The sequence below is a fragment of the Rasamsonia emersonii genome (assembly GCF_000968595.1).
Source record: "Rasamsonia emersonii CBS 393.64 chromosome Unknown ctg1118621760224, whole genome shotgun sequence".
NCBI lineage: Eukaryota > Fungi > Ascomycota > Eurotiomycetes > Eurotiales > Trichocomaceae > Rasamsonia > Rasamsonia emersonii.
Genome location: NW_013563140.1, coordinates 40,986 through 65,627, shown reverse-complemented (window position 1 = coordinate 65,627; position 24,642 = coordinate 40,986). Strand labels below are relative to the sequence as shown.

Below are 24,642 nucleotides of genomic sequence, written 5' to 3'. Positions count from 1 at the left end.
AACGCCGTCCGTACCGGGTCAATGTGAAGCCTCATCCATGGATAGATTCCCCCGGAATGCCTGGTCCCGCTCTTGCCACAGCGCCAATGATGGCCCGGCAAACACTGCTGTAAGTTATCCTTTGCTACTATTTGCAAATAGTAGCGAGTTCGGTGCTTAATAGCAGTGTGTTCGAACGCGCATCGTAGAAGACAAGCCCTCGCAACGAGATGCCTAGGGAGATGGCATTGCCTGGTGTCCGTATGAGCCCGGAGAGGGGGTGGCCCGATTGAGGCTGTTGCATCGCTTCTCGAGGTTGCATCATTCGTGTTCCAGATTTATTTGACACCGGGGCGCTAAGAGGCGATCAGTGGCTGATTGTCTGGCTGGACTCATGCCGGCTGCAGGCGAGCTGTCCATTGATCCCCGGCGCAGACTGCTGCTGTCCTGCCAAACTCCGAAGGTGCGCCGCCTGCCTGATTTTTTATCCGTACGGAGTAACCGCCAGGCCTGTCTCGCGGAGTAATCTTACCGGCTCTCAATACCGCGTAACGGTAATACCCGACCCCATGCCCAGGTACCGCCCTCCGTACGGGGTTCAGCCAAAACAAGCCCTTCCATTCTCTTCTTTCTCCTCCTCCACGCTGAGGTTGCTCCCTTCTCTTGCAGTCCGTCGCCTAAGACCTCTCTTCCAGCCGGTGACTCGTTTTTGTTTCGCAGAATTGCCGGCCACGTTCGTTTCAGGGCGAGTTTCGCCTGTCGTTCGCTTCTAGAGTCCCGGATTCCTCTGCGTTGTCGTGACGACCCGTCCGTCTCGCCTCTCATTCCACGCTCTGAATCATCCTTCTTCGGAGGTCATTAACGCGACACCACGGTCCCTGTTCATTTCTAGCTCTGGGTGACAAACAGGAACTGTGCAGCCGTCCGTCGACCACCGCCCCCTTCTCGTCCAGATATCTCAGACTGTTCGCAGCCAGACAGCCGATGTTCTCATAGAGACCCGTCAACAACCTCTCGCAATTCCCGTTCTGCGGGACTACAGCACTTCGCACCATGGCTGCAATGTCGAATCGCTTCTCTGTTTATTCGAGTGCTTCTGCTGTCCCGGCTTCCGGGGGCGCCAGTTCCCGTTCGGCGGCCCAGGTGTCGACAACGACTCTCCTCAATGCCCTCCACTCGTCCTATTCCTCGGGCCAGCCTTATCAGCTCGAGTCTGGAACAAGTCTGGTCGTGAATACATGGGTTACAGCTACCAACCAGGGCGCGAATGGCAATGGTGGAGGAACCGTTGACAGTGAGTTGGCTCGACGAGCATGGGAACATGCAAGAAGAAGAGCCGAAGACGGCTGCATTGTTTTATGGTTGGCATACTCACTCCTGACCCTGTTAGAGCTCGGTGATAGAGGTTGCTAACTCTGGTGACAGCTCTCTTCATCGTTCAACACCGTCACTCCTCACTCCTTTCCTCTCCGTCATACCTCTGTCGACTCCTGAAATAGTCTATACGGCTCTCACCGCCATTCGTCCCTTTGTGTCGGCGGTAACGCCATTCAACCCTTCGTATTCTCTCTACTCATCTCTTGCCGTCTCCTACACATTTACTCTGGGCGGTACCGTAACTGGCCTTACCATTTCGTTGTCGACTTCGGGTATCAACGTCAGCAGAGGCCTGCTGGATATTCCCGCTGAAGCCGGCTTCCGTGCCTTTGACGTCCTCTACTACTTGCTCAACTCTTCCTCTAGTCAAGCGGAGAGAGAGTATCTCAGCCTCAAGGATCCATCGGCATATGCACTGCTCAACAAATCGGGTACATATACGCCCCCGTCGTACTTGCCAACGGCCGACGACGCTGCTTCTGCCGAGGATTTCCGCTCCGCTCTCAAAGCAATTGGCATCAAAGGAGCGTCACACAGAGGGTTGATCTCGGTTCTAGCGGGCCTTCTGAAACTCGGGAATACGGTGGGCTTCCTAGTCGACCAAGAGGAACTGGAAGAGGTCTGTGAGGAAGCAGCTGAGCTTCTCGGCATCGATCCTGAGATTCTTCTCCACAAATGCACCACCGACGAGCGTCAGATTCTACTCTCGGGAATTTACGAAGCAGTGGTGGACTGGGTGATCCAAAAGGCCAACGAGGCAATAGCCAATGAACTTCGAAACGCCCAGGAGAATGGATCCAGCGACGGTGGTAATCATGGCCATTGGAATGGCGAGGATACTGGGGATACTGTGAGCCTAACGATCATTGATATTCCAAGCCCCCCTCTGGGTAAAGCCGTCGCCCTTCGGGGTGTTTTCGATGACACTCTGGGTATCAATGCGGAAATGAAAGAGGATGGACTTGAAATCGTGGCACCCGGTCATTCAGTCATTAATGAAATGAAGAGTGCGGTAGCTGAGGTGGAAGCTGATTTGGGTATCTCCGGTGGAGCTGCCGCCCGTGAACGGGAGCACGCCAATGACAGGAGACAGGGTGTTTTGGAAAAGGTCGGGGTCGAGGTCGAGATGGGAGGTTTCCTCCGGGATGTCCTATTCCCTGACGAGAACGAGGGTATCACTGTAGGCAGGAGAGGCCGGTTTGATCTTGCTGCGACCCTTGGCAGCAGCAGGGTTTGGTATCACCTCGCTCTTCACCCCACTGATGATTCTCCCGAAAGCCTGGCCAATCTGCCATCCCCGACGTCCGCTTGGTCCGCTGGTGCCGTATCCCGTCAATTGCGGGACTGGAGGTTGCCAGAGTGGGCCAACCGTCGTCACAAGCACCTCGATTACACCGCCGACTTCGATGTGGATGAGTTCGTCACTCGATATGCTCGCCTCGGATGCAAGGAAGGCAAAGACGGGGTCGAGAATTGGATTCTTGAGCGAGGCTGGAGTAACGGTGACGTAGTAGTAGGCCATGAGAGGATATGGATGAGAGAAAACGCCTGGTGGGAAGCGGAGACGATGCTTGATATGAAGCCAGATGAGAATCCTTTCATGATGGGAGCTAATCCTTTTGAAAGTGGCTATTCCTCAGCTCCCCCCAATCCAAACGGATCTGGCTTCTTTCCCCAGGGCGGGGAATCCGCGAGCCTGCTCGGAAGCCGTGATAATCTGGTGAACAACGCTGCGGGAGGTGCTCGTTCGATCGCTCCGACTGTGCCTCGCTCTACTAGGGGTGACTACGGACTTGGTCCCAAGGGAGATGATCGAAAGGATGATGAGTACGATGGCGACATTGGTCGGTACACTGGCGAACTGGATGCCGAGTATGGCGATCCCAAACATATCGAGAAAAAGAATATCAGCACTGGCCGGCGTGTTTGGGTCGCTTTCGTCTGGGCAATGACCTGGTGGATCCCATCCTTCCTTCTGCGCTATGTTGGTCGAATGAAACGTCCTGATGTGCGGATGGCCTGGCGAGAGAAGGTGACTCTCATGTTCCTTATCCTTCTTTTCAACGCCATCGTCATCTTTTACATTGTCGAATTTGGCAATCTCCTTTGTCCCAACAAAGACAAGGTCTGGAACGCGAAAGAAGTCAGCTATCATACAGGTGACAATGACTTCTATGTCAGTATTCACGGCGTCGTCTACGATATCAGCACATTTTGGAGACTTCAGCATAGTGATACGGCTATTCAAACCTCAGCCTCGAACATGCAGCCCTTTGCGGGTCAGATTCTTGATGCCTACTTTCCTCCTCCCCTTACTCAGGCCTGCCCGCCTTTCGTGACGGACGAGTCTATTTCCCTGCAGAACAATAATACGGCCGCCATTCAGTACCCTGACGCGGTTCACACTTCCGGCCCCATTCTTCAGCCGAATCCAGATACGGCGTTGCACCAAATCACCTGGTATGACAAGGTATTTCGGCCAAAAATCAAACAATACTACAAGGGTTCTTTGGTATGGTCAAAGGAGACCATTCAACAGCAGGCAAACAACAACCAGAGATACTGGGTGATCCTCAATAATAAGGTATATGATTTGACCAATTATTTCTACACCCTGAAGCTGGAGAATAATCTCGCCACGTACAATTTTCTTCCGAGTGGTGTGACAAAGCTCTTCCAAGACTATCCGGGTGGTGACATCACAGACAAATGGCAAGACTCAGTCCAGTTTGAGAATGCACTCAACTGCCTCAACAACGCGTTTTATGTTGGCGAAGTCGATTTTAGAGACACTCCGAGGTGCACAGTAAACAACTGGATTTTGCTGTCTTTCACGATCCTTATCTGCTGTGTGATCCTTGTCAAGTTCCTGGCTGCGCTTCAACTCGGCTCGAAACGACGTCCTGCTCCACAAGACAAGTTTGTCATCTGCCAGGTTCCTGCCTATACCGAAGGCGAAGATCAGCTTCGCAAAGGCTTGGACTCCCTTACGGCCCTTCAGTACGACAACAAGCGGAAATTGATCTGTGTCATCTGCGATGGAATGATTGTCGGCAGTGGTAATGACCGTCCAACGCCAAAAATTGTCCTCGATATTCTGGGAGTGGACCCGAAAATTGATCCTCCGGCCTTGCCGTTCAAATCCGTTGGGCAAGGGAGCGACCAACTCAACTATGGCAAAGTGTATTCTGGCCTGTATGAATACGAGGGCAATGTGGTTCCATACATTGTTATCGTGAAGGTTGGCAAGGAGTCTGAGCAGACTAGATCGAAGCCTGGAAACCGCGGCAAACGCGACTCTCAGATCCTTCTCCTCAACTTCCTGAACCGGGTCCACCACCGCGCTCCGATGTCGCCGCTCGAATTGGAGATGTTTCACCAAATCAACAATGTGATCGGTGTCGACCCCGAATTGTATGAGTATCTGCTCATGGTGGACGCTGATACCAGCGTTAAGGAAGATTCCCTTAACCGTCTGGTTGCCGCTTGTGCAGCGGACGCCAAGATTGCAGGTATTTGTGGTGAAACGAGTCTCCAGAATGAAGAGCGGAGTTGGTGGACCATGATCCAGGTCTATGAGTACTACATCTCCCACCACTTGGCCAAGGCGTTCGAGTCTCTCTTCGGCAGTGTCACCTGTCTTCCGGGATGGTGAGTTACTTCAGATTGTTGACGATTTGAACTTGGACGATGTGGAATACTAACTTTGGGTCCGTATTAGTTTCTGCATGTATCGTCTTCGAACCGCAGATAAAGGCCGCCCTTTGATCATCTCGGATAAGGTTATTCAAGAATACGCTGATATCGACGTTGACACGCTGCACAAGAAGAACCTGTTGTCTCTCGGAGAAGACCGTTATCTCACCACTCTGATGACCAAGCACTTCCCAAATATGTCTTACAAGTTCCTTCCTGACGCCTACGCCAGCACTGCCGCCCCTGAAACATGGAGTGTTCTGCTCTCCCAGAGGCGTCGTTGGATCAACTCTACTGTGCATAACTTGGTGGAGCTGGCTGCACTGAAGGACTTGTGCGGTTTCTGTTGCTTCAGTATGCGGTTTGTCGTCTTGGTTGATCTCTTGGGAACGGTCATTCTCCCAGCGACTTGCGTATACTTGGGCTATCTGATCTACACCGTTGCGACCCACAAAGGCCAGTTCCCCCTGATCTCCATTGTCATCCTTGCTGGTGTCTACGGCTTGCAAGCGGTCATCTTTATTATCAAGCGGCAATGGCAGCACATCGGGTGGATGCTTATTTACATCTGCGCCTATCCAATTTACAGTTTTATCCTGCCGCTCTACTCCTTCTGGAAACAGGACGACTTTACCTGGGGTAACACCCGTATCGTCATTGGTGAGAAGGGAGACAAACGCGTGGTGGCGGTCGAGGACGAAGGCTTCGATCCGAGAAGCATCCCTCTCCAACGGTGGGATGATTATGCTCTGGCCAACAATCTCCCGGGCCGGCGCGGCAATGCAGATCTCGGCGAGGAGAAGTATTATCAGGCTCCATATACCGACGATGCAGCGATGGAAATGGATGACATGCATTCGATGTATTCTTCCGTCAAGCCGGCATCGACTATCCTGACCGGCTTCCCAGGTCAAGGCCGAGGTGCGGGTCCATATATGCCACCACAGTCGCCTGCTCCATTTGGCGGTAACGTGCCTGGCAACCGGAACTCGCAATTTACTAGCTTCACTAGATACACCGATCAGCCGCAACCTGGTGGACACAACCAACGCCACATGTCTATGGGAAACTTGAGCCACTATCAAGACAACCCAGCTAATACGAGCAGATTGAGTATGCCGATGATGCAAAGCTCCGAGAACCTGCTTGGAGGGGCTCGCCGGCAGAGCTCACGCAGTCCCTTGGGTGGTTATAACTCCAGGCCTGTGAGCACTGCGCTTGACTTCAGGGGAGGACCTGGGAATGGACCGGATGACAATACGATCATTGAGGCGATTCGTACCTGCCTGGCTGAAGTCGACCTCGACAACATCACGAAGAAGCAAGGTATGTAGTTTGCTCCAGTTGTCACGAGTACTGGCTGATACTGACATTTCTTCAGTGAGGGCTCTTGTGGAGCAACGGCTTCAGACTGCACTGGTTGGCGAGAGACGGGCATTCCTTGACCGACAAATCGACCAGGAACTCGCCAATATGTGATGAGTTGCAGTTGCCATTCGATTTCTCACCGTATTTGTCCTCACTTGATCACCTTCTTTCTGATTTATCTTATGTCTAATCTCGGTTCCTTCCCCCTGTCCATGCCCTCTACTTTCGAAAACTGTACTGTGGTGTGATGCAAAACGGCGCTCCTTACCCTTTATACTATCTACCTAATCATGGGGCTGCTGGCGCCTTACCAGCACATATGTACGCATCAGATAATTTTTGCTAATGGGTGTGGGTTACCTTTTCTTTCCTCATTTTTCATTTTTGAGCGGGATGAGGTGGTTGTTAATATGCATATTGTTTTCTCTTTTCCTTTTTTCCTCTCTAATTGCACATGTGTATGGGATTTTTCTCATTTTAGCGGGCAAGGAAAATGTGGTTGCTTGTGATAGTTGTGCTTTTATCTTTTCATATGCATGCATGCAGTACAGTTAGAATACATACATACGTATAATTGAGGATCAATTATTACTGTTCATAAACTTGCAGGTAATTAGGACGTACAATAAGAAATAATAGTAAAGAAGAGGGAGTATTCCAGAAGGAATGGCACACTGTGTGCTGTGCGGAGCGCAGGTACTACTGGGCCTTAGGAATAAATAGCCTTACTTACCCTTCTAGATAATATTTATCCACTTGCCTTCTGTTGAATAGAGTAGAATAGAAGGTGATTACAGAGTAATCCTCCCTTGCAGACTTACACAGAAGAATATCATGAACATGCAGCAAGTCAACTTCCTCACCACGTGACTGTAGGTAGTACGCCAGTTAGCTGGGTGAGGTGGGGTGACCATAATCCATGACCATCCATGATCAAATCATTCATTCGTTCGTTGGTTAATTAACTATCTCAATTCTTTCTCGATTCTAGCTAGAATTTCGAGTAGGGATAGATACTATTACTTCAAAAAAAAAAAGAAGAGCAAGAAGAAGAGACGAGACTGACAGAGAGGGGGGAAATCGATAAGAAATTACATGCATCAATTTCCCCGCACCATGCGATACAGATCGATCACGAGATATAGTTGTCTCTAGCTACATATAGCTGTGCTATTACCGCTTTATCTATCAACGTCGAGAGCATACGTACGTGTGTGTATCTATATATCGTGTACCACACAATCGAGATCGATGAGATTGACTAATAAATAACGATATCATCTGACGACAACAGAACCAAACAAACACCCAAACAACGAACAACAGCATAATCATCGACTGTTGCTTGTCGTTCTGCATACTTATTCTTGATAACTATCTACCTACCTACCTACCCATCTATCTATCTATTTATCCATATCATCGATCTACGAGACAATGTCCTCTTCCCAACAACCACAACAACCGCAACAACAACAACAACCCCCATCCCCCTCCCACTCGCAACGCACAGCCGAAGCCCGCGCGGCCTTCACAGCCTCCCTACACTCCGTCGGCGCCAACCTCGACGCCGAGCTCCGCGCGCGCGCCGCCAACCTGCACGAGAACGCGGCCGCGCTGGCAAAACAGGAGGCAGAGGTGCAGCGGGCGACGGCGGAGCTGGCGCGGCAGAACGACCAGTGGAGCAAGATCGCGGACCAGGCGCGCAAGGGGCTCAAGGAGATTGGCGACGTACAGAATTGGGCGGAGCTGATTGAGAGGGATTTGTTGGTTGTGGAGGAGACGTTGAGGTTGGTTGAGGAGAAAGATAACAACAAGGATAAGCGTGATGATGATGGTGATGATGGTGATAATGGTCACGGCAGTAATAGTGAAGGAGGAGAAGGAAGAGGGGAGGATGAACTAGCTAATGGAGCGAATGTTGTTGATGATGATGACTCGGGGAAGAAACAGCAACAGCAGCAACAGCAGCGGCGGTGGAGTTTGTGGAGTCGATGGTGGTAGGAGAGGGACAAAATCAAAATCATCTTCTGTTCTTGGTTGGGAGAGACTGTGTTGAGGGAAACTGGTATTAGGGGATGGTTGGGTATTTCCTGCTGGTCACATATTCATTTCTTCAACGACGATGACGACCACGACGATGTTAATGCTGATGAATTATTTCCTATTTCTGCACATTGCACTGAATCTGTAATTATTGATGTGGGACAGTTATATATCCATGAATGAATTTGCTGGGTTATTATTCTATAGTACTTCTATACCCAGACCCAGTTCATCGAATGATTAGCTAGTCTTGATTTTCTGATCCTTCGTCTTCTTCTTCCTCCTCTTCTTCTTCCTCCGCCCGCCAGTCAAAAAATCGTTGCCAGACATCACGATCATCACCGACATCTACGTTATCCCGACTATACTCGTCGTACTCGTTCCACTCCCCCAACGTCATCAGATGTCGCATCGTCGGCCGCCCGTGGGGACAATTCCACGGCTTGTCGATCGTGCCCATGTGTCGAACCACCTTCTCCATCTGCTTGACGGTGAGGGTCTTGCCGATCATGATGCTCGACCGGCATGCTCGCATCGCAAACATCTTCCGCACCTTGCTCGGGCGCGGGATGTACATGCTACTACCATCTCGATCGGTGGTCGTGGTGGCCGTCGGCGAGTCGGCCAGCAGCACGATCAGCTCTTCTAAATCACGGACATCAAAGACGACCTCCTTGCTGAGCGGCAGCGAGACGAGCTTGCATCGCCGGCCGATGGGCTCGTCGCCGCTCTCGTCAACCTCGACAACGAAGCCATTCTTCTCGAGTGCAGCCCGATTCTCAATGATGACTTCTTCCTCGACCGCAGTAAGGTCGAGTGTCTTGGGTCGCACCAGACGCTGGTTCTGCACCACCGTCTCGGCCTGGAGGCGCTCGAAATTGTATTTTTCATCCGAGGCATGTTGATCGATGATGAAAAGTTCGTCTTTCGCTGATGCAGATGACGCTGTCTCAGCAGCGTCCTCGGCCAACCGTGTTGCCAGGATGAAGCCCAGATTGAACTGCCCAACAATACGCATCTTGGCAAAATCATCCTTGGACACGGTCAATGACAGCCGCTCCTCGCTGGATTGTTGTTGGGACGATATGCCTTCTTTGTCCTGCTCTGCAGCGACTTTGTGGGCATATGACTGAAGGTTTCTCCGTAACGTCTCCATTTGTGTCTGGATTCTGGAGATCGAACCGTTGATCTTTCCCACAAGATGGGCTGTCGAATCACGCCGGGCATGTTGGCCTTTGGTCAAATATTTGGCGCGATTGACGTGGTTTTCAGCTGGCACCTCAGCCTTTTCTTCAGCTTCTCGAATGAGTTCCTGCACCTTTGCCTCTTCCTGCGCCTTCTTCTCTGCCTCATCGACATATTCCTCATCAGATCCCTCGGCTATCTCACCAGCCGCCTCCGACTCCAATCGATCCGGTGCGTCGTCCTCCGGATTAGCAGATACCTCTTCTTCATGCGAAGAGACTTCAGGTTCCTCCGTTGGTTGTTCTGCTTGTGGAGATTCAGAAACTTCACTGGCAGCATCCTCTTCAGCATCGTCCATGTCTTTCTCACTCTCACCACCCGAAATCTCAGTTGTTTGCGTCCCCGGCGCGGCGAAAGATTTGAGACTCTGACCGAATATGTTCGGTCGGGACGGGGTGTGGATTCGACGTTTTGTTTGCCGTGCACCAGCTGCAAATCCTGTGGATGAGAGGTCTCTTTTCTTGGAAGGACCGCTGCCCACCACAGAAGTGACGGTTTTGTTACCTATGGTGATGGTAGCAATCTCAGCTGGCGGTCTCCTCGGTCGTATCCGATCAAAAGCATTCTGCACTACATTTGGTTTCTCGCTGGGGGCAGTTCCTCGTAATGTCGGAATTTGCTGCTCATGCGTGGGAGCAGTTGCTGATTGTATCGCCTTTTCGGACTCTTGTGAGCTAGCCTCAGCTCTCGCAGATGAGGGATCTTCTTGTTGTGAATCATCGACATTCGTATGTTCGTCAATGGTAATGGACATTTCTTGACTCGATTTTGTTTCACTACGAGCAGCCGTATCCGAAACCAAGCTCGTGCTTTGTTCCAAAGTTCCACCACCGCTAGACGGCAAAGGAACATTGCCCTTATCATGGCCTACTAGCTGTTTATCATGGAGATCAGCCATTGAAGGACGGGATTCAGCCTGGAGGCTCCCCTCGGCATCATCCTGATCTATATCTGATGTTGCTTGTGTCGCTGGCTGCTCCTCCGATACCGCGTCTTCAGGCAGCTCTTTCTGTAGATGTTGCTTGATCCCCGACTGATGTTTGGTGGCTGCAACCTGAGACTGAGGCACAGTCTGCTCTGCCTCCTGAAACAGCCTATTCAGGGCATCTTTCAGGGATTCTATAAGCGGTCCCGAGTCGTGCAGCAGAATGGTGCGCTTATCAGGAGATACGTTCACATCGTATGCACTGGTATCCATCTGGAAATCGGCAAACACAAACGGCGACTGCGAGACGTTAAACGACTTGTAAACCTCGTTGAATGCCTTTGATATCTGAGGCAGACCGCAAGGCCGCGAGTTGACGAAGAACATCTGCCGATCGGGCGTCTGTCTTCCCTCTCCGAACACTGGTCGCGAGATATGTCCCCGAACGTGGATTTTATTCAGCTCTCGACCCGCCCGTTTGGCCTCTGCGGAGGGTTCAAATTCCAGGTCGAGGTCAAGAGGAATCAAGGCCAGGAGGGTCTTTGCGCCGTAGACATTCGCAATGTTCTCCTTTGTGGTCTGGTTCGCATTCGTGGCGAAGACCACGACATTCTTGGCCTTTCCGACCGTGTTTTTGACGCTGAAACGCACCCCAGTGCTGATACAAGCATAGGCGTGTAGCAGATTCAGCACCTTGCCATACTCCCGTTTGATATTCTTTTCGAGTTCCCGCCGCCGCACGGGCAACCTGCTGAACAGGTTTCTCACAAATGCCGTGGTGCCTTTCTGACCGGCGACGACCTGGACCTGCTTCAGCTTCCCTGAAACCTCAAAATCCAGCTTGTTCGCCTTTGGCGCCTGGTGCGCCTGTGCGGTGACGATATGAAAGTCGGAGAGGGCGCATAGCGACGAGAGCGCCTCGCCACGGAACCCGAAGGTGGTCAAGGACGACAGATCGTCAAAGGTCGAGAGCTTCGAGGTATAGTGCTTGAGAGCTGTAGAACATCAAAAACAACCGAAAAGTTAACGTGTCGCTCCTTTAAAAGGACCTCTAGAGAATCGTAATCAGACTTACCGACGCCCTCGTAGTCGCTTGGTGCAATACCGCTTCCATTATCCTGCACCTCAATCGAGTCCAGACCGTTATTCTTGAACCGAACCTCTGCAAATAGCAGTCAAGTCAGTACAGATCAGCAGCAGAGGAAGAAAGGCAAAAAGAAGAGGCCACACCTTACCAATAGACGTAGCACCAGCATCCAGACTATTCTCGACAAGCTCCTTGACCACAGAGCAGAGATCAACAATGACTTGACCAGATTGTATTTGGTGGACCTGTCATTTGTTTTATTGCACCAGATAAGCAAAAAAATACCACCCCCCAAAAAAATTCACAATATGAGAAAGTGAAACTTACTGAGCGTGCCTCAATGGGCTTGATTGTGGCCATGTTCATCCCATTCCGTGAAATGGGAGTGCTGCTTTGATGATGCACGGTTGACGCGGTTTTCGCGTTCCCGACGCTCCTCTCTTATTTATTCCTGTTTCGCAGACAGCCTGCAAGATACCTATGCATGCAATTTACTCAACGCCACACTTCAGTTACCTAGGTATATCTAAAGCTACATTTAAAGCAATAAAGAGACCCCAAGCTTATGAATCACATGATATGTTGTTATTCCCTGTTATCCTGTCCCTAAGAAAAGAGTGCTATCGTGACGTAGTCGCTGCCATGTTACTATACATAAAAATGAACCAGAACACCAACGTAATAAAACGACCGTGAAAAGAACCATCCATCCATAAGCACACAAATTAGAAGTCGAACCGATCAGGCATTAGCACGGGAGCAATCAAGGTCCACAGATAAATAGCGTAACAGATCCAGGCGCTGATAATCTTCACCCAGCTGGCCCAATACGTCCTGCCAACCGGGGCAAAATCGCCTTGGGTTTCAGGATCCAAATTCTGCGTTAGAAGGGTTGCGACCCAAGTGGTTGCCAAGAAGAAAATGACGTGGAAGAGCGAGTAGTTATACTGGGTCGAGTTGCGTTCATCATCCTTCGAGTCATAGGCGTCATCTTCGTCGTCGCTCTCATCCAGCGCACTGGCAGGCAAGCTGCCACTCTCCACAGCAGCACGAAGAGCTTCGGCACGCATCTCTCGGCGGCTTGAAGGCTGCTGAGTCACAAGCCCATGCTCGTTCTCGTCTGTACCCAGGGCGGAATAGTTGTGCCCAGCTTTCGAGCCTAGGGCAATGCCCTGGGTAGCAGCACGTGTGGTCGTATAAGCGATTGTGGCCATCGTGACAATGGCACCGAGAACAATGGAGGCTGTCCTCGTGCCTTGAGCACGAATGAGGGGGTTGCAGTGACGATCATCGGGCTCCATGGAGACGGCCGACAGGGTAAGATACGTGCAGTAAACTGTGACCATGGCGGCTTGCGCCAACCCAGCTCGAGGGTTGTACTCCTGCACCGTAGGCTGAATCGATACGACGGAAACAATAAGGAAGAGAATAAGATTGATCTACAGAAGTTCAGAGGTCAGCTCCGGGCTTCGTTCGACAAACTTTTCTTTGGTACTTACGGTTACCACAGCTTGGTTCATCGAGCAGCCACTCTGCGCAAAGAACACGTACATCAGCACGGTCATGACGATCGAGGCGATGTACATGCCCAGGGTCGAACCAATCAGCAATCCACGCCAAAATCGCGAATCGCTGTCCTCGATCTTCTCCAAGCAGAGTTCCGCCCAGGAATGCGCAAGATCGACGAGGAGGATAAGGCCGAGCAGGAGGAACAGCATCGCGCAGACGAAAGCAATGTAGTGGCCGTAGACTAAGAAGAAACCCTCCGGGATGAAGAATGACATGACCACGAAACCGATCCAGAAAATGATCTTCGGACCCCAGAACCCATTCTGCAAGGCCGCCCTGCTATCTTTGGATGTCCTCACGCCGAGGAGTAATAGGGCGAGGATGAGGTGGAAGAGACCAAGGCCAAAGTTAATCCGATGGACAGCTACCCAGCCATAACACTCTTTGCCGTCACATCGTATGGTCATGTAGTCGAGGGTCATATGCTCTAGCTTTTTGAGAGCCCAGGGTGTGAGCATCATCCAGGAGATCATGGAGTTGATGAGCAGGATGAAAGCATAGGCGATTCGCGTCGCCATACTGTCCCAGAGTCAGCGTCATCCGGGATGAATCAATCGCGAGGACACTCGAGACCTACCTGCTCTGAAACTTTCCACAGGCGCTGCAGACTGCTGAGCAGGTCGCCGCTCCGCAGCAGGAGGCCCCAACGGACAGAAGCTACTCATGTCAGCCGTGTTCAAGATGCAGTCTTGGGATGGAAGCATGACGTACGGTGCTGGCGCTGGGCAGCGCCATGAACGGAATGGAGAGTGCGGCACCCATCGTGACCAGCCCTATGGAGCGCCGTAATATATGAACTGGGAGGAAATCGGCAGCTTGAGTTCTGGCAGGAGTTGCAACACAACGAGGTGTTGGCAGGAATGGAGCAGGCAGCGACAAGGCGGAGGCGGGACTTGGAGAGAGCCGCCTTCGTCACTTACCCCCCTTACATAAGCAGTGCCTGCGATCGCGATGTCGGAGATAAGTCCGCGGCGGAGTGTTAGGTTAATTCGACAATGTGGGAGGACGTCTCGTGATCATATACCAAGTAGCGTTTACGTCTCATAATTTCTGCTCTGCCAACGTATTGGGACCTCGTGGCTCCTCGAAACCGTCGTCGCATCCCACTGCCAAGCCTGACATCCCAGCTGCGACGGCGATCGGAGAGTCAATAGTTACATCTTATCGGTGGAACCGATACTGAAACTAGGACTCTGGAAGCCGCGCGTCCCTATTTATTGGCTTTTTGCTGTCTCCTTTCTTTTTCTTTATGACTGCTCAGGACAAGAGGTATCGAAGGTGCAACGGCGCTGGCTAATTGCGCATTGCGCCATGACTGCTTCAACGTTGAGAGCCCAGAGGCTGCTTTCGGTGGTAGCGGCGACGGTGATTTCTCTAGCCTGTGGAACGAATGTACGTAGGGTTTTGAAGGAGATTTCCTTGTTCTGAGCAGAGAATCCGGCTAATGTCCTCAACAGTATGCATACTCAGCATGGGCGCCTCAATTCGCCGAGAGGCTGAAACTCTCGTCGAAAGAGAGCAATCTGATAGTAAGTTCCTCGTTCCCAAGGAAGGACTGCGACGGCTCATAGTGGTCTTTCTTAAGGGCACGGCAGCAAACCTAGGCATGTATGCATCGGGGATACCCATCGGACTCTTGATCGACACGAAGGGCCCCCGTATTGCTCTCCTGATCGGAGCAGCCACCATTGGAGGTGGCTACTATCCTATCCATATAGGTATGGTTCTCTGGTACTACCCTGGAGATCTTGTGCTAATCTAGAGTTTATTGAAAAGCATATGAAAATGGCCAAGGCTCTGTCAGTGTTGGCTTTTTGCTGGTATGCTCATTTCTTACTGGACTGGGAGGTTGTGCGGCCTTTTCAGCAGCAATCAAGGCTGGTAAGTATTCACTCGTCGTGTGCATATATACAGGAAATTGAAAGAGGAAAAACCCAAATCTAGCGGCCACCAACTTCCCGGACCACCGTGGGACTGCCACTTCTTTCCCTCTTGCTGCGTTTGGTCTCAGCGCGTTTGTCTTCTCGACAATATCGTCCCTGGTGTTGAAGGGGGACACCGCTCAATTCCTCCTCTTGTTATCCGTGGGGACCACGGTCATGATCCTGGTCTCGACGATCTTTCTCCGCATCATCCCTACGCGGAGTTCGTATGCTCCTCTGCCGCACCACGACGCAGAAGACGGAAGTAGTACATCGCGGGGAGGGCGCCGGTCGCTATCGGTCGACGACCGGCATGTCTACTATGGGGTCGATGAAACAGGTACGCTGAACCGAGCTTTTGCACCACAATCCCAGACACAAGCCAGGTCATCACCACCTGCCTCGTCCAGCGCGGGCCTAGCCAACCGCAACGCCGACACCGACGAAACCTCGTCCCTAGTATCCAAAACCACAACCCCAAGAGAATCCGAGGACCGAAGCCACGAAGCAGAAATGCCTGCTGAGATGGGAAATAGCTCACATTATCCAGATGTCAGGGGATTGGCTCTACTGTCTAAGTTAGAGTTCTGGCAGCTTTTCCTGATTATGGGGCTGTTGTCTGGTATTGGTCTGATGACGATCAAGTGAGTCTCACCCAGCCATACTATCCCGTATTTTATTTCTGACAGTTTGCAGCAATATCGGCAACAACGTAAGGAGGCTGTGGAACACTCATGTTCGTCCAGAATGCTGACCCGCGCATAGACGAAAGCACTTTGGAAATACTACGATGACAGCGTTGATTCGATATTCATTCACCATCGTCAAGTGGTTCATGTATCGACGCTGTCCATCTGCAGCTTTATCGGCCGGCTTCTGAGTGGTAAGCCCGCTGCATCCTTTTCCAGTGGTGATGATCTCTGACCACCTCCAGGCGTCGGATCCGACCTTCTAGTGAAGAAACTGCAAATGTCGCGCTTCTGGTGCCTGTTCATCTCAGCGGCCGTCTTCACCATGACGCAGATGGCCAGCTTCTCCATCTCGAACCCGCACCACCTGATCGTCGTGTCGTCCGCGACAGGGCTAGCCTACGGCTTCCTCTTCGGGGTATTCCCGTCGCTGGTCGCGCACACGTTCGGCATCGCAGGCCTGTCGCAGAACTGGGGGGTCATGACCCTCGCGCCCGTCATCAGCGGCAACGTCTTCAACCTGCTCTACGGCACCATCTACGACCACCACTCGGTCATCTCGCCCAAGGGCGAGCGCGACTGCACCGAGGGCCTGCGCTGCTACCGCGCCGCGTACTATGTGACTTTTTTCTCTGGCCTGGCGGGCCTGCTCGTCTGTCTGTGGAGTATCTGGCAGGAGAAGCGCGTTCATAGGTCCGGGTCTGTCTTTGTCAGGAAGCCTGGACAGCATGAACGGATTGCTTAAAAGTCAAAAAAAAAGGAAAGAAATTCATACATAGAAAAAACAAACAAACATAAGCAAATCCCGGGATCTGTTTCTATTTTTTTCTCTCAAGGTCTTCCGTCTGTCTATAATAATCCAGTGCTATGTATTTCCTTTCTTTTTCTTCTTTTTCTACATCCATCGCATTATTACTATATTACTATTACTATATTACTATCTATATTCACTCTCACAATGTATGTACAGTACATACATACATACACCGGACTGTAGAAAAACATTTCCTTTTTTTTTACCCTTTTTTTTTAACTTCCCACTAGTTGTTGCATTCATTTATCTTGTTTGTTTTCCTTTTTTTTTTTGGTTTATCCACTTGCATGCATTGCTAAATAGATAGACATCTGCATCTAAATCATCTACGTATATCTATCCTTCTTTCTTCTCATGAGCTCATGACGGTTGCTTGTTCCTGGGGAAATTGGATTAGATTAATTACTAAATTACCTATACTAGGACTAGGAGGGAGTACCTTCCTTCTATATGTATGTACAGTACGCGTGTACGATACATAAAAGAGCACTACCTAGTACTGTAGTTATATGACAAATGCATGCATTCTACTTTTTATCTCTCGTAATACTGATATTCCACACAAACACGCGAAGAAGGAATCAATCAAAAGTAGTATTACACTAGATCGATAGATAGTTATAGTAGGTAAACTAGTCAACGTGAAAGCAAGGCGAAGAAGCAAAAAGTGATTGGAGAGTTAAAGAGATTTTTTTTGGCCACCCCCAGAGACAGCATGGCAATGAGGAAAGAAGATGGGAAAAGTAAGGGGGGGGGGGGGGGTAGGGTAGGGTAGTGGTAGTGAAGACTGCCAGGCGAAGAAAAAGGCACGTCTCTCATGATGAGCGATCCAAATGTTTATTATATACACTCGGTCCATGTTGGAACGCAAGCGCAGATAACTGACTGAATCGAGAATCGAAAGAAAAAGGGGGAAAGAATAAAGAAACAAATAATTATTTCGATAATGGAATGATCAAATCGTGCAATCCCCGTTGCTGATCCTAGCCGCCCATACCACTCTATATTCATGATAACCCATTCCCAACGCGAAAAGCAGAACAAAATAGAAAAGATATTAGGCCAAAGTTGGCGGTAAATAAGACAACACTTTCTCATCTCCCCTCCCTTTTTCTTTTTAAGATTTTTTTTTCACACAATTGCCCTCTCGGCAGTAGATTCCACTTCTTGTTCTTGTCACTGTTATGTGGAGATCAAAATTGACCAGCCAAGAAGACAAAGGCATTTTAACAGGCGAAATCCAAGTGAGAATAATTTTTTTGTCTTCGCCCATCGAGAGATTCATCACAGGGTATCAAAGAATCAGAAAGAAGTCGAAAAGAAAACAAAAAAACAATCCGCTTGACCTAGACCTCACACTGTCTTGGGAGACTTGGCGGGGTCTTCGGCAGAGTAATCCACCACGTCGGATAAGCGGATCTTCTTTGGCAAAGGCTCGCTGGAACCGTTGCCATTCCCGTTTTGTGTGGAATTGGAGTTGGAATTGGAGCCGGTACGTTCCGCCAGCTGCTGCTCGAGTTCACTGATACGACGCTTGAGTTCCTCTTCGCGCCGGTGAGCTTCCTCCAGCGACCGCCGCAGGCGCACCTCGGAATCGCGGACGATCATTTCGGACCGCCGGGCGGTTGCATCGCTCTGCTCGAGCTCGGCGACGCGACCCCGGAACAACTCGTTGATCACTTCAAGCTCGCTGACCCGGGTCTTGAGAGACGTGTTCGCCGCCAGCAGGCCTTCATAGGTCTGAGGCACGTCGAGATGACGGTCCACGACCGAGGAGGTCGAGCCCGGCGACGGTTGCCTGATCTGCAGAGCCGGAAGGGTGTTGGAGTTGTTGAAGTTGTGATCAGTGAGCGTGACGCTGTCGAACATGTGTTGAGGAGCAATGTTGGAATTGTGTTGTTGCTGCAGAGACGGCACGCCCGGGGTATTGGTGCGGGAGATCGGGGAGTTGGAGCGGTCCGAATGGCCGGGGGATGTCTTTCGGGATGCACGACGATAACCCTGAGAGCCGAGAGGGGGCGTGCCTGCCTCTGATCTTGAGGCCGACAGGCCGTTCGTGTCCAGATTACTGGCGGACTGCGACGCGACACGAGTTAGTGATGGTTGCGGCAAGCGATGGATGCGCGCGGGATGCGCGAGGCCTGTGAGAAAAATCTTTCGGGAGCGTACGCACCTTGCGCTTAGGGCCCTGTCCGGCAGTTTTTACCCGGTTGCGACTCTTGATGACATCGGTCTTGAGGCTGATCGGCCGTGGACGGCCATGCAGCTTGAGGAAGAGGCCGCAGGCATTGCAGAGGACGGAGCCAAGCTCGTCCCTGCGCCAAAGGGGCGTGGTGGAGGTGCCACAATTCTGACAGACAGGCTGTAATTGAGGGCGTTTTTGATCAGTCAATGTCGTAGCCATGGCGAGAAAAGGGGATCGAGGAAGGCAGGGTCAGAGAGGGAGCCGGGAAGAGGGAGGGAGTTGGGGTGCTGATAGTGGCAGCGAGGTGGGAGAGCGCGGTTGATAAGATCTGGAGAGATTTGACGGTCGGGCGCGATAAGGCCTGAAAAGCGGGTGGTGCAGCCGGCAGAACAGACGAGCCGGCGCCAAGACCCGCAGCCGCAGCTGATAACAGCTTGCACACGCCAGACAGCCGAGGATGCAGAGACGGGCATTACACAGATAATAAAATAAATAAAATAATAAACTATGGTCCAAAGACTTACTGGAGTGTTGCCCTGGCCTCCCGTGGTCGCTGCCGGCGATGACGTTGCGTACGACATGGTCACAGTGGCATTATTGTTGCTGCTGCTGGGGGATCTGCGGCAAGACGATTAATCAATATTAGGCTCAGCTCAGAATAATAATAATTCGAATTACTTCTTCGGTGGTGACTGGCTGCGGGTTGGTTCCTGAGGCAGCAATCGACCACCCGCCGTGCTGACCACAGGACCGCCCATTGCACCCCCGCAAGACACGTAGAACATCCTCCCCCTTCACAGATGTGTATTTATTGATCTGGCACGTACCGTAGCTGTGATGTGGGAGCCGATGCCACAGAGGCCAACGCCGACAGTCCCGGGAGCGAAGGAGGGACGGTGCTGGACCCTACAAAGCTGCTGCTGCCGCCACTGCCGCTGTCACCCCGGAGCTCCAGAGACGAAGGCGGCGGGAGTGTGTTCGACGGGGGCGTGGACGTCGATGGTGAAGCCCCGTGGGCGAGGTCTGTGGGCGAGGGGAGGTGAGGAGTCACCTGGCCGTCAGCGGGAGCAGAGGTGTAGCCGGCGAGTTGTCGGGACTGCGGCTCGGACGACGATGGCGAGCGGAGCGCTGGATCAATGGGCGAAGCCCGGAAAAGTAGAGGAGCCACTGTGGAAGCCGTGGTGAAGGATGGTCGAGACCTCCGCGGGTCCCGAGTTGACAGACGACAGGAACAGGATCAAGCGTGCAATGAAGCAGGAACAGACCGGGTGAGGTCTGCCGTCGACAGATGAGGCACAGGGATCTCGCAGGCGGGTTGACAGCGGAGCGGAGGAAAGTGACTAAAATTAAGATATGACTGTACAATTAGGACGTGAACGAGACAGTATAATAAACAGTGTAGTGCAGTGCAATAAGAGGAAACAGGTCGTTCGATAATCAGAAGGGTCGTCACCGGGGGGGGGGGGGAAATTAAAAAAGAGAGAGACAGGAGCGGGAGAGGAACGATCGACGACGGCCGGGAGATACAATTTCCAAAAGAGTGACTGACGTTGGGATAGCGATGATTAGAGGGATCGAGGGAGGAATTAGGTCGGTTAGGCAGTTCGTAGCTAGAGGAGAGTAGGAGAATGATGGAGAGGGCAATCGACCAACCCGAACAGGAGGAGGACTGAGGCCTGTAATGAGACAGGCCGCCAGCAGCTGCTACTGGTCGATGATGGCTCCTGGTGGGTAAACGGGTGCTATCGGCGCTGGTATCGATTCGACCCGCGACGATCGTCTGCGAGCGCGCGTCCTGGAGAATTCTGGCAGCTGCTTGGTATTAACGTCGTGCATGCGAGGGACCAGTCCGCTTGCCCACCGCCGGCTTGGTATGGGCCGCTTGGCTGGGCATGCCGCTTTTCTTCAGGGCCTACGATGGCTACATTCTGGATCACAGCGGCCTGGATGCTCCCAGGCCGTTGTTTTCCTCAGGTAATAATGTTCTTCGTTTTTCTTACCTGGCCGTAACGCTAGCTGGCAATCTGGGGCACTCGACGTACTTATCGCACCCCTGCGTGTTCCCCCTTTAATTGAGACGGCTCCCGATAACGGACCTGCTCCCGCTCCTCCAGTGGGATAAGCGATAATAATACGCCTCCACAAGTTCCATCTGGTCACACGGAAACCTCATTGTTACCAAATTCCCGTACCGCGCGGCAGGAAGGGGCTCTGTTATGCACCTGCCATTGGACCGCGGAGCCTTGAGCAGGCCACCTGCCGGTACGATACGGTATTCTGCGTGTCCTCCGAATGTTACCTCTTTACGTACTGTGTGTACACGATAGGAGGAGTTGTCGCTGTCGAAAAAAAGCTACCTTCCTAGCGGTTCTAGCCAGGTTCTAGCCAGCCTGAGTCACTACTACTAGCGAGCTAGCCGTCTCCGCGGCTCCATCTGTCGGCCTCTTAGGCTCATACTAAGTACTCTGTAGTAAGTATCCAGATCTACTCTTCTGCACGTCCATAGTCGAAATATTATCCCTTGGTACCTGCAGCGGTCCGTACCGTCGTCTGGTAATGTTCCGCGCCGGTGCCTACGTTATCTTGCGATGAATTCTTCGCCCTGAGTTCCTTTCTGTGGCTTCAGGCCACACTCTTCGTCATGCTCGATGACTGACTGACTGACTCCCAACTCGGCCATCCGGCAAGAAGACCCGTATTTGGGTCGAGCGTGTGCGTCGTGGTGAGCGATCTTCGGCCGAGTGGGCTATTAATTCTTATTATTAGAAGTAGGAAATACACGGTCCTCATAGTTGGCTTAAGGGGTGCAATCGGGGCACGCGCTGGATTCCACGCGGTGGAGCAGCGCGGTCACGGGCTGGGCTGTGGCTCCCGTGGCTGACCCGGCAGCCCCTGCTGTGGCTGGTGCGCCGCCGCGGGTCCGCACTAACGTTGCTCCGTCGCCTTAGCAGCGGACCTCCTCCACTCCGTCGCCGTTGCTGCACCACGCCCCTAGCTCTCCTCCAAGGGGCTGTGCCACTGCCCAATCTGTTCCTCAGTCCCATTCCTATTTTTGTTTCTGCGATGCCTTGAGATACCTTCACGTGTGCCCCTCGGTGTCTCTGTCTTTGCTTCCTGTTCATTCCTTTATTTTCTTTTTGTTGTTATTTTTTATTTGTTTGTCGCCTCCGTCCGTTCGGCTGCTGCGGCCATGCCCAAACAACCGCGCCCGGCCACGTCTGGCTACGCTCGCCTCGCCCAGGCCGAGGAGGAGGAGAGAGACCAAGGATACTATGACTCTTTGGACGAAGACGACCCCTATGACGTGCCACGCACCTTATCCACCTCGACTCCTCAGTATGCGCCCATCTCCGCTCGCGCCCCCGGCACCTTGTCGCCGCCCGAATATCGCCGCAAAAGCAACGGCCACTATCGACGTCGAAAGCGGAGTAATTCGACCGGTGTCGACATCAAGGCGATCAATGCTCGTCTGGAGCGCTGGGCAGAGGAAATTGCCTCCAAGTTCAAGATCCACAAGGGCCGGGGCAAGTCTTCGGAAGACGAGAAACTAGAGATCTATCACACCGTCTTCCAGCCTCCCGACGGCGTTCGACCTTACACGGCGGAGATGTTGGAATCGGATGAATGGGAAAAGAAGCAGCAGCAAGCCCGCGCAGAGTTTGAAGCTATCGTCGAGAGTGTTCGCACCGCCATCGACATGGGCATTCATCCGAAGATGATCTCCCAGGGCAGCTCTGGTAGCTACTTTGCCCGCAACCCCGAGGGAAAGATCGTCGGCGTCTTCAAGCCCAAAGATGAGGAGCCGTACGCTTCGAGGAACCCCAAATGGACCAAGTGGCTGCACCGGAATCTCTTCCCTTGCTGTTTTGGCCGCGCATGTCTCATCCCCAATCTGTCCTACGTTTCCGAGGCCGCCGCCTACGTGCTCGACTGTCGACTGCGCACCAACATAGTCCCATACACCGACATCGTCTGGTTGTCCTCGAAATCCTTCTACTACGATTTCTGGGACCGGAGAAAGGCATGGGGAGGCCGGAAGCCGCTTCCTGCCAAGGTGGGCAGTTTTCAAGTCTTCCTGAAAGGATACAAGGATGCAACCGTCTTCCTGCGGGAGCATCCCTGGCCCGATCAGACCAATTCGGGTTTCCGTGCTGAGGATGCCCCGAAGCGGAAGAAGCGACCGTGGAATGAAGCCTGCCGGCCCTCTGGCATCCATTCTGATGACGAAGAGGACGAATATGACGATGCACATGTCCGCACGCCGTCTCCCCAAGACGAAGAGCCCCGCTTCTACTGGACCGAGAACCTGAAGCAGTCATTCCGAGAAGAACTGGAGAAGCTGGTCATTCTAGATTACATCATGCGAAATACAGACCGCGGTTTAGACAACTGGATGATCAAGGTCGATTGGAAAACGGAAGAAGTTTCCATCGTCGCGGACCCTCCCAAGACAAATGGTCTTGCCGACCACGATCATGATCATGACACCATGCCCCCGGCCCGTCCGGTATCCGTCGATGCGGAGAGGAACGGTGCGAACCGAAGTACATCGTCATTGCCTTACAAACGGCATGAAACCATGGTGGCTACGAGCCGGACAGGGACCCCCTCAAGTGCCCTGGAATCTCGGGCGTCAATAAAAATCGGAGCGATCGACAACAGTCTTTCGTGGCCATGGAAGCATCCCGATGCGGTAGGTCGATTGGTATCCCCCCTCAGTGGACATGGAGCAAATCAGGCTAACTCGATCCAGTGGCGAAGTTTTCCCTTCGGTTGGCTTTTCCTTCCCGTCTCACTCATCGGACAGCCGTTCTCTCAGAAGACGCGAGACCATTTCCTCCCGCTGCTCACGTCGACCGCTTGGTGGAGCGGCACGCAGACGGCTCTCCGACGGGTCTTTTCTCAGGATGCCGATTTCAAGGAAAGCATGTTCGCCAAACAGATAGCCGTCATGAAAGGCCAGGCCTGGAACGTGGTTGAAACCCTCAAGCAGCCGGATCATGGTCCCTTGGAACTCACTCGAAGGACGAGGGTGTGCGTCTGGGATGACCGGGTGGATATTCCCGTCGCGATCCCGCTTCGCGGGCCCTCGACTGAGGCGCAGCGACGCCGGGCGAGAAAACGCGGTCAGGAACAGGAAGAGATGGATATCAGCGCAGCCATATCTTCTGAGCAGGCGCAGGAGAACGATCTGCTGAGCTGGGGTTCTCCGCCTAGCGAGCTTCCAAACCCCAATCGATTTGAACTGGCCCGCGGCCGACGCTCTGCCGAACTAGGGAGCATTGGAGAAGAAGGCGGCAGCCCCCGTGAATCGACATACAGTAGTTTCGATGACAGCAGAGAGTTAGCTAGGAGCTGGGCTGTCCCGTCTTCCCGACCTCGGGGTACCAAAGCAGGATCTGACTCCGGGCGACCAGAGCGGTCGGGAAGACACGGGCGACAGAGCTCTCTCTCCCATCGCCGTTCCAGCAACCCGTGGGCCTTTGGAGGAGACGATCTCGAAGGCGATCTGGGGTATGCTGCGGCCGAGGGAATGGAAGGGACTGAGCGCAAAGTCATTGTCGAACGCCTGGAGACGGTAAAGAGCAAAAACCCCGTCTTTACATGGTGTTAATCTGCCTCCTTTTTTCTTCTTCTTTTCCTTTTTTTCTTATTTATTAATTTATTTTTTGCCTCTTTTCTGTCTCTTCGCGATGGCGAAGAGACGCATTTTGACGACACTATGCACAGCCTTTTGGAC

General features: G+C 52.3%; 7 protein-coding genes across 7 annotated transcripts; 4 read left to right on the top strand and 3 right to left on the bottom strand.

The window, feature by feature from the left end:
• Positions 1–1,032: 1,032 nt before the first annotated feature.
• T310_5038 (Chitin synthase) lies at positions 1,033–6,531 on the top strand (the record flags this gene model as incomplete). Its single annotated transcript, XM_013472111.1, has 4 exons — positions 1,033–1,340; positions 1,372–5,007; positions 5,078–6,378; positions 6,434–6,531. The coding sequence occupies 4 exons, from the start codon at positions 1,033–1,035 to the stop codon at positions 6,529–6,531; spliced, it is 5,343 nt and encodes a 1,780-aa protein (XP_013327565.1).
• A 1,326-nt stretch (positions 6,532–7,857) lies between these two features.
• T310_5037 (uncharacterized protein) lies at positions 7,858–8,424 on the top strand (the record flags this gene model as incomplete). Its single annotated transcript, XM_013472110.1, has 1 exon — positions 7,858–8,424. One exon carries the CDS (start codon positions 7,858–7,860, stop codon positions 8,422–8,424), a length of 567 nt encoding a protein of 188 aa, XP_013327564.1.
• A 286-nt stretch (positions 8,425–8,710) lies between these two features.
• On the bottom strand, positions 8,711–12,083 carry T310_5036 (DNA mismatch repair protein (Pms1); the record flags this gene model as incomplete). Its single annotated transcript, XM_013472109.1, has 4 exons — positions 8,711–11,631; positions 11,712–11,798; positions 11,872–11,968; positions 12,051–12,083. 4 exons carry the CDS (start codon positions 12,081–12,083, stop codon positions 8,711–8,713), a joined length of 3,138 nt encoding a protein of 1,045 aa, XP_013327563.1.
• Positions 12,084–12,448: 365 nt separating this feature from the next.
• Positions 12,449–14,054, bottom strand: T310_5035 (Uncharacterized protein; the record flags this gene model as incomplete). The annotated part of the gene is made up of 4 exons (XM_013472108.1): positions 12,449–13,162; positions 13,223–13,811; positions 13,870–13,949; positions 14,004–14,054. The coding sequence occupies 4 exons, from the start codon at positions 14,052–14,054 to the stop codon at positions 12,449–12,451; spliced, it is 1,434 nt and encodes a 477-aa protein (XP_013327562.1).
• Positions 14,055–14,763: 709 nt separating this feature from the next.
• Positions 14,764–16,648, top strand: T310_5034 (MFS transporter; the record flags this gene model as incomplete). Its single annotated transcript, XM_013472107.1, has 7 exons — positions 14,764–14,821; positions 14,864–14,900; positions 15,011–15,173; positions 15,218–15,858; positions 15,911–15,926; positions 15,980–16,097; positions 16,149–16,648. The coding sequence occupies 7 exons, from the start codon at positions 14,764–14,766 to the stop codon at positions 16,646–16,648; spliced, it is 1,533 nt and encodes a 510-aa protein (XP_013327561.1).
• A 1,422-nt stretch (positions 16,649–18,070) lies between these two features.
• Positions 18,071–19,121, bottom strand: T310_5033 (GATA transcription factor (AreB); the record flags this gene model as incomplete). Its single annotated transcript, XM_013472106.1, has 2 exons — positions 18,071–18,793; positions 18,891–19,121. 2 exons carry the CDS (start codon positions 19,119–19,121, stop codon positions 18,071–18,073), a joined length of 954 nt encoding a protein of 317 aa, XP_013327560.1.
• Positions 19,122–22,092: 2,971 nt separating this feature from the next.
• Positions 22,093–24,516, top strand: T310_5032 (Phosphatidylinositol 4-kinase type II subunit alpha; the record flags this gene model as incomplete). The annotated part of the gene is made up of 1 exon (XM_013472105.1): positions 22,093–24,516. One exon carries the CDS (start codon positions 22,093–22,095, stop codon positions 24,514–24,516), a length of 2,424 nt encoding a protein of 807 aa, XP_013327559.1.
• Between the last annotated feature and the right edge of the window lie 126 nt (positions 24,517–24,642).